Genomic DNA, 13,290 nt, shown 5'->3' with positions numbered 1-13,290 from the left:
AGTGGATTTTTTAATTCAGTACATGTTTAAGAACCCAAAAGTTTATTGTATATTGACAAGGATAGCCAAAATCTAGCACACTTAGGGAGGTAAATATATTTCAAAGACAATGATCATACATAGCTATATCTCTTTCATAGACAATGATTATACATAACTATATCTCTTTCATAGACAATGATTATACATAACTATATCTCTTTCACAAACAATGATTACTCGCTTGAGACCTATCTCTCAAGTACTATTTTTAATCATTTAGTTTTTGTGGCTTGTGAAGAAGGGGTTAGTTCTTAGACTTTTGTGTATATATTAATGTATTTTTATCGTTTTATAATTTGTTATGATATTTTTTATTATTACTCTCTACCAATTGATAAATAGATAAATAAATAATATATAAAAAACTTAATTCTTATATTATGATAATATCGTATATCAATGTACTATATATAACTAGAACAATATATTGATAAACTTATTTCATTCTATTTATATACCTGATACCACTAAACAGGTACTCCATTAAAAATTAAATAATGAAAAATGAAGATTGAATGAAGTGGATGTCTCCGTAATACAAGACATATATGGACTTTTAAAATACGATGCACTATAGATATGGTGGGATGGACTGTAATGTCATATCTCATACTAAGGGTGTGTAGTGGTGGCATCGAGTCAAGCTAAGCTCGAACTTCCATATGTTTCAGTTGGGCTTGATCTGAATACTTCAAACTTGAACTCAACCTCGAGCCTAAAATTAGAATCGCGTTCGAGCCCTAGAATTTTAACCGAGCTCGAGCTGCGTTCGAGCACCAACCTACATATAAAACTTTGCATAAAATACATGTCAAATAAACTATACATAAAATTATGCATAAATTTTACTTAAAATTGTGCATAACCTTTGCATAAAATTGTACATGAGCACCATAACAAAATTTGTCAAACCTACATTCTCGTGTTTTTACAAATATTTATAGCATAAAATTTGTTTGTACTTAGTCAAATGAGTTAAATCCTTCATGCATAGAAACTAAAACCTTAATCAAAGAGTTGCAAAATAAGACTACTTTACAGATAGGAAAAACTAATTTTCTTCCCTAGGAGACATACACTAGCTCACTAGTAAACAAAATAGTACTATTAACAAAGGAAAATCAATAGAACATACCGCAAATAACAACTACTGAAAAGGAGAAATAAAAGAAGTTTGAAAGCTTACATGATAATAATGAATCAACGACGTAGTAGCTCCGAAGACACTTATGATGTGTTCATCCATGGGACTTTATTTCTTATGTCTTATTTTTTAAATATTTTATGAAAACTATGTTGCCTTTGACTAATTTTTTATTGAATTTTTTTTGTTAAAATAAATGTCCTTTTCGTTGATTTTCTTGCGTTGTGCCATTATAGGAAAAGAAAAATTACTTATAGTGTTTGTATTTAACGTAGAAATAAATTAACAAAAAATAAGGTTAAAATAAGAGGTTAAAAGTCCACGTAATTTCAATAAAAATCTCAGGTAAATAATCCCGAATCCTGTTTCTGGCGTCTGCGTACGATCCTTTGACTCTTAAATGAAGTAAATCAAGATGCTCATCGCGCGGTCATGCATCCTCTTGCGGCGCAGACGAGTGAGCCCGGCGGCTCAGCTAAAATGCGCTTGCCCTTGGACTTTTCAGCGTTCCACGGGCCCCAGCACTCGAACGGGCCACCTGCTAGAGCTCTACCGTAGACATGGCAGGCGGATCACAGAAGAAGAAGCTTATACGACCCAGCACCTCGTCCTACTCCTTCCATGGCGCCTCCCTCCGTGACGAAATCCCTTTTGACTTCATGTCGCTCCAAGTGCGGAAGAGGACTCCTTCCTTTGGTCCTTGGCCCTCTCTCTCTTCTTGCTCTGTTTCACGTGACATCAAAGACAGCTTTTCAAGTCTCTTCCCGGCAGTTGTACTCATTTGAAGTGGTTAACGAGTTTCCGCATGATTCCAGGGCTTTTACGCAGGTACATTTTGAATTTCCAATGTCTTTCCTTCCTGAGCGGGTAAATGACTTCCTTACTTTGGTGGAGTTTTTGGACATTCGAGTGAATCACTGCTGGAAAACCAGGAAATTTTGTAGGCCTTTTATGAATTGTTTGATGCTCAATTGATTCTAGTGTCGAAATCGACCAACTGCGGAATTTAAATGGCTAACGGAAAAAAGTGCCTTGTTTGATATCGCCTTGTAGGGGCTTGTCTATGGAGGAAACAATACATTGTTTGAGTCAACCGGCCTTTATGGGCAGGTGAGTTCTACAGATGTCGAGCGCTGTTCTTTTTATGAAGAATTGTAAGTCATGATCAACACCAAGAAATCTGATTACCGTATTTTGATAGCACGAGATGTAGTTAAAAATTCCAGGTCCTGCTTAAATTGTTCTCTTATTTTATACTGAACCTTTTATGCTGCAAACTCTATGGAAGCAATACTCAGTTTCCCTCGTGCACATTGTGATTTGCAGAGGTGTGGGATCAATTATTTTATTAGTGAGATCCAGGTACATGTACTGAAGGGAAGTGGCACGAACTCACAAAAGTAAGAACAAAGCATTGAGTTGGTCAAACTTTTTCATTGAAGCAACTCAGATCTAGTTTTGATTTTGAAAAAAAAAGGATCGTGGAACTGTACTAAGTGTACCTTGGACACAAAGTAGTTATAAACCCAGTACTATTATTCTGTGTTGTTACAAGTTAAATGCTTTTAAAAGAAACATCTTCTATTATAAAGGAAGAATGAAACAATGTTTGTCTCAAACACTTCTGCTCTACTGTTGAGCAACTAATACAAAAGGTGTTTTTACTTGCTAAAAGTGGTTGAAATTGGTGTTCCAAAGTGGCTGGGCACCTAATCATACAAATCCAAATGTTAGTCCCAGGAAATATTAAACCAGTAGGGAATGTCCACATTCATATGACAACATTTTCTTGAGCCATTTAAAACAAGTAAAAATCTTGAAGGATGAAAAGGTGAAAGAGGTCTTTCCCACCAAAAAAAAAAAAAAAAAAGAGTAAAGGAGCTGCTGGTAATCTCCATTAGGCTACTTTGCAAGTTGTCTGTAGCATGCAACAGATAAGCTTCTTGAAGATTTGGAATGCTTTGTGTAGGATACTTTTGGCTAGACTTAGATGCTTAGGGGCCAAAGAGCAGATAAGACCCATGTATCTTATCAATGACTATAGCTATGAGAGATGTGAAGTTGGGTCCAAGGCCCATCCCAAAATGACTAGCCAACTTAGGAAACCTTTTTCCTAACTAACAAACTCAAGATCTTTGTACTTACTAATCCATGTAGGACTATTCCTTAACACTCCCCTCATGTGTAGGCCCTCTTTTGTGGCTTTACAAGTGAATAGTTTAGGTGTGGGCTCTCTTTTGTGGCTCTACAAGTGGATAGTTTAGGTGTAGGCCCTCTTTTGTGGCTCTACAAGTGGATAGTTTAGGTATAGACCCTCTTTTGTGGTTTTACAAATAAATAATTTAGGTGTAGGCCCTCTTTTGTCGTTCTACAAATATATAATTTAGGTGTAGGTCCTCTTTTGTGGCTCTACAAGTAGATAATTTTAGGTGTAGACCCACATATGAGTTCCCGCTCTGATACCATGTGAAGTTGGGTCCAAGGCCCATCCCAAAATGACTAGCCAATTTAGGAAACCTCTTTCCCAACTAACAAACTCAAAATCTTTGTACTCACTAATCCATGTACGACTATTCCTTAACAAGAGAAATGCTTCAAATTCATGGAAGCTAGCTGCCCCCTATTTTCTACTTTGGCCATTGCTTTTAAATTTAATTTTTTCCAAGTCTATTTTTTTCCCTTTACTGTATTTTCATGGTTAATGTTTGTTTCAGAACTTTTAAATTTTTTTCCGTTTTTTTAATGTTGAAATGAATGTAGTGGCATATTGAATAATGATGAATGAGAAGTATGCTATAACATCACGGCTGAAGATGACCGCATATAATAGTCCCATAAATTGGAGAAAAAGCCAAATGTGAAAAAACATTAGCAGAGCCTAGTCGTGCTACTAGATCATAAGAGCAATAGTTACATGTCTATCTATAAAGGCTACAATAGATATGGTGTAATGGATAGTTAAACGTAGAATCCTTGTCTGTAGCTATCCAGAGACTATAATAATAAGAGCAGAGAAACCTTTAACTCACTCATGTATCTGAGTAAAAAATTCATTTATTTATCTACTTTTGGTGTGCTGGGTTTGAAAATAATCAGAAAAATATACTGGAAAATTGAGGTCATGTGAATTATGAAAGCATGCCTGCCGTCAATATAGGTTGTTTCACAGTTTGCTTTGAGGATGACCATGTTTATACTATCAAAAAATAAAGCTCCATATATGAGGTTTTCAGATTGGTGGACAGATTCTTGAAATCTAAATCATCTAAAGAGAGACCCTTAAAATTTCCATTCATTGTTGGGCATCTAGAATGATAATTTTGTTTGGAGTAAATGATTGGTTGATTAACTAAATTAATATTTTATTTTTTTGATAATGGGCTTCTTGTGTTTCGAGATACTTGTTTTTCATAATATTTGCTTCTTAGGTGCTCTTTTTTGAGTATTCGTGTCAACTTGTGGTCAAGTCTTGGTTATAATAAAATTAATATATATACATGAATGGGTTATACAAATGTCTTTTTTTTTTGGCCTGCTATATTTGAGGTCAAAGTTTCAAGTGGATATACTGATGATATATTACTGACTAAGAAAAGGTTATATGGTACAAGCCATATGTTTCTGTGCTCTTACTTCTTATAATCACGTCTTCTGACTTTTATTTTCGGACTATTCATTTCTTCTGTTAATCCCAGTCATCAGTGCGTAAGGTTCATCTGCAGACTGGGCAGGTATGGAATTTCAATCTGGGTATTCAATGATATATTTTTAAGTTTTTTCCCTGTTTTGAGAACCTTCCAAAATTGCAGGTTATCTGAGATTTATTCTCCCATGGTTTTGCTTCTTTTGCTTTCAGGTTCAGGCTCTTCATGAAATGGATAGTTCATACTTTGGTGAAGGTCTTACATTTCTTGGTGAAAGGTTTGTTAGACCTCTTCTTTGCAGTTTAATTCCCAGCCAGATTCAATGATAGAACATGAGCAAGTATCTACAGTTCAGCTTTCTCAAAAAAAAAAAAAAAAAAAAAAAAAAAAAAGTAAGAAAAAGAAGAAAAGACTCCCTTCAACACCAAGGATATATCAGTCTTGTCCAATTCTTGGCTATCTCTCTCTCTAATTTACGGCTTTGGGTGTTTTTTTGGGCAGTTTGAGTAGATTGAATGCAAATTACTTTTTCAGTTTGATTTGTCCTTTATTTTGTTCCTGCTCCTCTTCAAGAAGTTTTTTTTATAGATTTTGGTGTTGATACTCTTTCCTTGTAGGTTGTTCCAAGTGATGTGGAAGATGAATAAAGGCTTCATATACAATCTTAGCAATCTAACCAAAGTTTGCCCTCAATGTTCTCTTGCTTTGTATATTATCTCTTTCCTATTGGCTCACTTCTGAATAGTGCCATCTGTCATTTTCAAGTTCATTTTAGTTAATGTAGAAACACATGTATTTCAATTTTTTTTATCATTATATAACCTGTGCAGGTGGGGATGTTTACTCATGGCATGAAGGATGGATGGGGACTAGCAACTGATGGAGAAGTCATATTTGGGAGTGATGGAACTTCAACATTGTACACGATGAACTCAAAAACTATGAAAGGTGGCCCTAAACATTTTTTCTTATCCTTTGTAGGTTTTGTAGATTGCTTCCTGTATTTAGCTGCTTATTCTGTATCTGGAACAGTTTTAGGTAAAGCAACTGTGACATCGAATGGATATCAAGTCTCTCATCTTAATGAGCTCGAGTATATAAATGGAGAAGTGTGGGCGAATGTTTGGATGGTATTAAATGATCACCTTGTTTTTTATTGAATATTTTGGAATGTAATGATAAAAGATGACAGGTCGAAATTGCTGTTTGCCTTCTTATTGGACATTTGACTGGACAAATTAATCTGAATCTTATTGCTTCTTTAAAGTTAGACTAGTCTGTTACCTCATAATTTGACAGGGATTTTTTTATCAATTACCATGAAGTCTTCCATTCCAAATGAAATATATGCGAATGAATTTTGAGGTCCTTAATCAAAAGTTCCCTCCATGCGAATAGGTCTTGTTAGAGACTACCTGACAAATCTCACAGATTCATGGAAAAGAGAATTATTGCTGTCTAGGAGCATGTATGAGCTCTTAGTTTATACCTGGAAATAAATATCTCCTAGCTTTCTATTTTTGGGTAATTATGTTGCATTGGGTTATACTAGTAGATTATCTAACTTTCAATTTCGTACTTAAATGACACTGTTCAACTCTTGCTAAACATGCAAAGTAATCACACTATCTGGGTGGACTTTCGGGATTATAGGAATTTTTTCGTTATCTGGCAACAGCTTCTCAGTCTATGTACTTGTGACAGAGTGACTGCATTGCTAGAATCTCACCAAGCGATGGAACAGTGCGTGGATGGATCCTCCTTCAGAATTTGAGGCATTCGTTTTCTGCATTCTTTATTCTTCTTTTCTCTATTCTGCACACAAGTCCTGGTTTCCTTTGAGGTCACCCTGATGCTGTTTCCGGACACCTAACAGTGAATTTCATTCTTTTCAGGCAAGGGCTGCTTGCATCTGTTCCAACAGTAAGTCACATCTTTGCAGATCTCTAATAAGAGTACAAACTTCTGCTTTAGGATGTGTTTTCAAAAATTGTTGTGATTTTCTTTTTGATAATCTATTATCAACAAGTAACATTTTTTAGCTTGGTAGGTAGTTCTCTCTGGTTATATTTGAAGTAAAATGTAAAGACATCAACAAAACTTGCTCGAGTTTGCTATTGTAACATCTGAGGATTTCTTCACTTTCCAGGGTGTTGATTGTTTAAATGGAATTGCATGGGATGAAGAAAAGAAGCGCCTATTTGGTAAGTTCAACAGTATGCATGCAGCTCCTACCCTACTTTCACTGGAAAACTTCTACACATTCTCACAATGGCATGTCATGCTTAAGAAAAAAAAATGTTAGGGACTCTCAAGTAAAAGGATAAGTGATGCGGAACAGGTAATTGATTTTAATTAAAATTACCTGATGGAAGATTGATCGGCTCCATGGCTGGAATTTGAAGGGAAGGAGGAGAAGAATAGAGAAAAAGAAGAAGAGGAACGGGAAGGGAGAAAGAGAGAACAGGAGAGAAAATTTTTCATTCAATCACCGTCCATCTCCATACGGTTACAATCAATTAATAAAAGAAATTGAAATTCAAAATTCAAAACTAGATAAAATCAATAACTGATAAATCTCGTAAAATCATGGAAGATAAAAATAAATAAAAATAAAAAAATTATAAAAATGAAGAATCACCCAACCACAATGTGGTTGGTCTTGGTGGGCGCATCCAAGTATACAGTGATTGGTGGTATACTAGTGTCCCCACCAACTCTCCCGGGGTAGGGCAATGTCGACCCTGTTGAGTGTAACTCCTTGTGGCTCTGATAGTACTCGAACAAATCCGGATCCAACTACTGTAATGTCTTGCGAGAAATCCAAGTGGTGTATGAGTCTGGACGCCCCACCCAATGTACTAAGAAATGTTATACTTCACCACTCCTGGTTAAAACCACTTGTTCATCTAAAATAGCATCAATATGATCTTTTTGTGTTGGTGGAAGGGGAAGAGGGGCAAGATACAAAAGAACTTCAGGGGTAGGGATAGGCGTTGTATTGGACGATGTGGTAGAGTCAGAAGGTGTTAGACAAAAAGGATCATCAGGATTGCACGAATCCCCTGTATGCTATCAAATCCCCAATGTTAAAAGTAGAGCTAATTATTGAACCAGTTGGTAAGTCGTCAGCATAAGCATTAGATCATACTCTTTTCAGCACCTTAAATGGTCCTGCACTACAGTTTGCAGCTTTTGAGTGTGCCCCGAAGGTAGTCGCTTTGGTCGAACCTAAACCTAGCATAGTCACCCTCATTAAATTGTTTATCATGTTTATGCATATCGGCATAAAGTTTGTACTTGGCATTACTTGCATGAATACGTGCATGGGGAGACATAGGAATAATGTTTATTAACTTTAGCATGTAATTCATGGACTCTATGTGCAAATGAAGTGGCGGACGCAAAGACCCTAGCATGGGGAGACATAGGAATAAGATCTAAAGGTTTTTCTGAGGTTGATATCCATGGACAACTTGAAATGGACTCGTCATACCTATCGACCTATTCCCCGAGTTGTTTTAGGCAAATTGAGCAGTTGGAAGATTTAAGTCCCATGTTCGATGATGGTCACCAACAAGGCATCGAAGTAGGTTCCCTAAGCTTCGGTTAACAACTATAGTCTAACAATTAGTCTGTGGGTGATAGGCAGTAGAAAAGTTCAATTGTCTACTTACTAAGTGCCATAGAATTTTTCAAAAGTAGCTCATAAAGTGAATATCCTTGTTAGAAATTACAGTCTGAGGAAGACCATATAGTTTGACAATCTCATCATCATCAGAATTTTTAGCGCAAGGGATATAATGATCTATCTTAGAAAATGATCTACCACAACAAAGATAGAGTCATGTTTCTGAATGGTACGGGGAAGACCTAAGACAAAATAGATGCTGAGGTCTTGCCAAGGGCTTGTAGGGACTGGTGGGGGTAGTATATACGACCCATCGTTTTGTTTCTTATGTTTGGCCAGTTGACATGTCCTACACTTTCCAACCAGTTTTGCTACATCCCTTTTTAAGCTAGGCCAGAATAATCGACATACCACCTCCTCAATTGTTTTATTGTACCCAAAATGTCCCCCGAGTCCACCCGCATGGATTTCCCAAATAAAAAATTCTGGCAGTGAAGTACGGAGAAACCATAGCTTGTCTGCTCGAAATAAATAATCATCCTGTAGATAGAAGTCATTGATGAGGCGCCATTGTCCCTCTCACAACTCAGTATACATGCTATCAAAGTCAGGGTAGGAGGCGTAATCATCTCTAAGCTTCTCAAAACCAGTAACTTGAAAACTCACAATAGACAATAATCGAATCCTGCAATTGAGGGCATTTGCCACTTTATTCACACTCCCTGATTGGTGCTTCAAAACAAAAGAGTATTCTTGTAGGTACTCAACCCATCGCCCATGCCTAGAATTAAGTTTCTTTTGATAACTGAGATAGCGTAGGGCCTCGTGATTGGAGTACATGACAAATTCTTCCGGAAGAAGATAGTGATGCCAATACGGTAAAACTTGTACAACCACATAGAATTTTTTATCATAGGTCAAGTACTTCTATTTGGCATCATTAAGTTTTTCATTGAAATATGCGATTGGATGTCGCTCCTGATTCAGTACTCCACTTATTCCTATATCTGATGCATTTCATTCGACTTTGAATACTTTAAAGAAGTTAGGTAATCTCATAATAAGTGCCTCTATTATACATTTCTTTATTTCTTGGAAAGCGTTAGAGGCAGTTTTTGAGCACGGGAACTCTCCTTTCTTCATGCAATCAATGATAGGCGACATGGTGGTATTGAATCCCTTGATAAATTGTCAATAGAAAGTGGCAAGACCATGAAAGCTACAAACCTCATGAATGGTAGAAGGTTCCGGCCACTCAACAATTGCTTTCACTTTTTGGGGATTGGCTGTAATACGAGCAAAAGTGAACATAAAACCCAACAACACCACTTTATCAGCCAAGAAGGAACATTTATGAAGATTGGCATAAAATTTCTCTTTCCGAAGTGTGTGGAAAACTTGATGGAGATGGTCAAGGTGTTGGTCTTTTGTCTTACTACATATGAAAATATCATCAAAATAGCCCACTAAAAAGTTGCCAAAGAATGATCAAAACACCTATATCATCATCCTCATGAAAGTACTTGGTGCATTCGACAGTCCAAATTGCATGACTATCCACTCATTGCTATCTTTTGTCTTGAAGGCTGTCTTCCATTCATCACCCCGGTGGATCTGAATTTGATGGCGACCGTTTTTGAGGTCTATCTTTGAAAAAAGATAGTGGCTCTCATCAACATATCTATCATATCATCCAATCGAGAAATCGGGATATAGTACTTCATAGTGATTTTGTTGATGACCTTACTATCCTCACATATTCTCTAGGTGTCATCCTTTTTCGGTATGAGCAAGGTTGGCACAGCACAAAGCCTTAAAACTCTCCTTGATAAATCCCTTTTGGAGAAGCTCTTCATCTGCTGCTATAATTCAGCATGCTCAAAGGGATTCATTCGATAATGCAGTAGGTTGGACAATGTGGCTCCCGATACCAAATCTATAGCATGTTGGGTATCACGCATGGGAGCAGTGCATCTGGAAGATCCTACTGAAAAGACATCTCGAAAGTCTTGTAAAATGAACTCAATCTTTGTGGGGGATCTTTTGAGGAATGCATAGGTATCTTGCAGGTTACCACAACAAAAAACTGCAGACTCAGTATTTCTTTCACCTAATCTTTGGGACAAATGAAGTGTAAATTTTTTTGTTGAGATTTCAATAGTCCCTTATCTTGTGTGATGGGCGTAGGTGGCAATGGCTTGAGGTGGATAGTCTTCCCTTTAAACATGAAGGAACAAATGTTAGAGCACCAATAAATGGTGAAATCTAGATCATAAAGCCACATTCTACCCAAAATAATATGACCCACGTCCATGGTGATCACATCACACCAGATATTTTCCTTGTACTCAAGGAATTGAATGGGGACTCGATAAGGTCTAGGGTGTGGAATAGTCTCAAGGCGTAGGTGGGTAACATTGCGGGACGATACGACATTGATGCAACTACCAGTATCAATGATGACTTTACAGTCCTTGTCTCCAAACTTAATGTAAGTATGAAATATAGTAGTCCGACACCAGTCATCAGATTCCTTGGGCTGAGTCAACGCACACCGTACAACATTCATTCTAGGGATGGGACTGATGGTAGACCTGACGTAACTTAAAGCGGTTGAATTGTCCTCTTATGTCTCATCTATCAAATCAAAATCGACAGGGTCAGGATCGTACTCCACATTTTCCTGATTGTCCAGTGGTGACTCCTGATCCTCAATGTGAAGGGTCCGAGTACTACGATTAAGTGCCATGAGGCTAAATCCTCGGCATTTGTGTCATTAAATTCCAGAATTGAATTTGGACACATTTTTCCCTATTCTAGATATAAGGGGTTCCGAATTGTGATTCACTCTCGAAGGGGGTGTCCCTAATATTGACTTTCTTGGGACTTCAGAATTGACGGTGGAAGACCTACAAGGCATCGGACAGGTGTCAAACCCACATGTTGGCTGAAACTTGGAGGCCAACTCGTAATTATGAGTAAGTGCATAGGCATCTTTCATTGTGGTGACACCTCGAAGCAACATTTCATGCCTGATGTTATCATTGGGGCCCTTTCGAAATCAATTCAAAGTGCTCACCTCATCCTTGATGACAGAGCAATGCATCCGAAACTTATCAAATTCAGTGATGTATTTGGCAACTGGCTTATTCCCCTGCCTAAGATCGTGCCACTGATCTAAATGAGTGCTTCGATAGGAGGGGGGAAGGTATTTAGTCTGTAATTAGAGTTTCATTTCCTCCCAATGAGTAATAGGGAGGTTCAATTTAACTGGATTCATCAACTAGTTGAACTCTTGATATTGTCAATAAAATTTAGTGCATGCTTGTATTTGAGGCATATTCTTCATATTTATAGAAATGTCATTTTACTGTTCATACCAGTTATAATTTATAGGTGCAGGTCCTGGTTATATAACCAGACTCCTTTTTCTCATTCTATGTTATATTTAAAGAAAAAAATACTATCACGGGGGAGGGAGCTTGGCTTCCTGCTGTTGTATGGCCATAGATGGGAATCAAGAGGCTGAAGGAGAGCCCTTGCTTAGTGCAGAGAGAAGGGGGAAGAGATGGTTAGCACCGCACTCAGCAGAGGAGGCGCATCCCCCCTCTCCTTCTCCTTGTTTCTGCATGGCCAATAAGGTTCTCCCGTACTTAATATTAGTGGAGTTCTGGACTAACTGACTGGTCTAGTTTAACAATTCAGTGGTTGGCCTGTTAAAACCAGACAGATTGTTCAGTTTTAAGCTCCACCTTGCCCAGGTTATTTAGATTTTAGAACTCCCTCTTCCCAGGTTAGTTAGACTTCAGAACTTTCTTTGGTTGGTTTTTGAAAACACTAGTATATACATTCCATCAAGACATTTTTATTTCTTAGTAGCGTCCAAACTTCATATGAGATAACCATCTTTTGCGATAGTACTTGCTTTTACGGCCACCTGTTGGAGTACTATATCATGAATTTGCGTGCTTGAAGATCTAGTCGAGTGGGCAATGTAAGACGTTACCTTTGTAATTCAGTTCTGATCAAGGAATTGGTTGGATGTCAATAATTTAGGGCAGATACAGGCTCAGACAAACTGGACCCAACTAGCCTGCATTGCTTTTGCTTCATTTAACCAAATTTCAATTTGTTTGCAGTAACGGGGAAACTCTGGCCGAAGTTATATGAAATTGAGCTGCGGCCCTTTAAGACACGTTTGCAGCGAACTGTAGAAGACCTTTGCTTGTCAAGATACAGGCTTTGACATGACTATAGGAACTCCTATATGGTCAAAGTTGATGAAGGCTCCACATGTTAGACAAGCCTGTGCAAGCAACATGTGGAAGCTTTTATGCATTGAGTTGGGAATACAGTCATAGCGCAATTGGTTTACTGGTACCGATTATATTTCTTAGAACAGAAAAGCTACTATAGTGTGCAATTTGTAAATTGTTTCAACGTCGGAGAACAAAAAGGCTTTTTCTTTATTACCATCGCTCAAACTATAGACTTTGGAAGGGTTCTGTATCATTGCCTCTCTCTCTCTCTCTCTCTCTTGAAAGACTTGGAACGTTCTACTGATCATGGAATAAATTTTTCATTGGTACAGACGTTTCTTATATAATGGGTATACATAGAGCAGTCACTTCCTGATAAAGAGAACCAGTGAATGGGCAGCAATACTTCAATTCTCCCCAAGGCTGTCAACCTTCTCAATGTGTTTTCACCTTGAGATTAACAACAGATGGGTCTGCTCTAAGAAGCTCGCAAAGGTTAGCTCTCATGGCTTCCTTGTGTGGGCTTAGTTTCGGGGTCTCATTCGAATGGTTTTACATTCAGTTTCATTC

The 13,290-nt window shown here is 37.5% G+C and overlaps 1 protein-coding gene across 1 annotated transcript; it reads left to right on the top strand.

Moving 5' to 3' along the window:
• The first annotated feature begins 1,656 nt into the window (after positions 1-1,656).
• Positions 1,657-13,051, top strand: LOC137948091 (glutaminyl-peptide cyclotransferase-like). Its single transcript, XM_068794036.1, has 11 exons — positions 1,657-2,014; positions 2,240-2,296; positions 4,882-4,917; positions 5,043-5,107; positions 5,448-5,511; positions 5,661-5,778; positions 5,863-5,960; positions 6,535-6,605; positions 6,726-6,753; positions 6,980-7,034; positions 12,601-13,051. The coding sequence occupies exons 1-11, from the start codon at positions 1,808-1,810 to the stop codon at positions 12,705-12,707; spliced, it is 906 nt and encodes a 301-aa protein (XP_068650137.1). The 5' UTR covers positions 1,657-1,807; the 3' UTR covers positions 12,708-13,051.
• The last annotated feature ends 239 nt before the right edge of the window (positions 13,052-13,290 follow it).

This window comes from Aristolochia californica, unplaced genomic scaffold (genome assembly GCF_029961685.1).
Source record: "Aristolochia californica isolate CCGP_79_NKW_82.1479 unplaced genomic scaffold, dmAriCali1.0.hap1 SCAF_13, whole genome shotgun sequence".
Lineage (NCBI taxonomy): Eukaryota > Viridiplantae > Streptophyta > Magnoliopsida > Piperales > Aristolochiaceae > Aristolochia > Aristolochia californica.
This window is presented reverse-complemented; position numbering and strand designations above follow the sequence as displayed.

What these genes read in the sequence shown, in the direction of transcription:
- LOC137948091 (XM_068794036.1), top strand. Translation starts at nt 1,808, where the DNA reads ATGGCGCCTCCCTCCGTGACGAAATCCCTTTTGACTTCATGTCGCTCC. An exon ending in CAACCGGCCTTTATGGGCAG is followed by an intron (nt 2,297 to 4,881) that starts GTGAGTTCTACA and finishes TGTTAATCCCAG; the next exon opens with TCATCAGTGCGTAAGGTTCA. An exon ending in AGAAAAGAAGCGCCTATTTG is followed by an intron (nt 7,035 to 12,600) that starts GTAAGTTCAACA and finishes ATTTGTTTGCAG; the next exon opens with TAACGGGGAAACTCTGGCCG.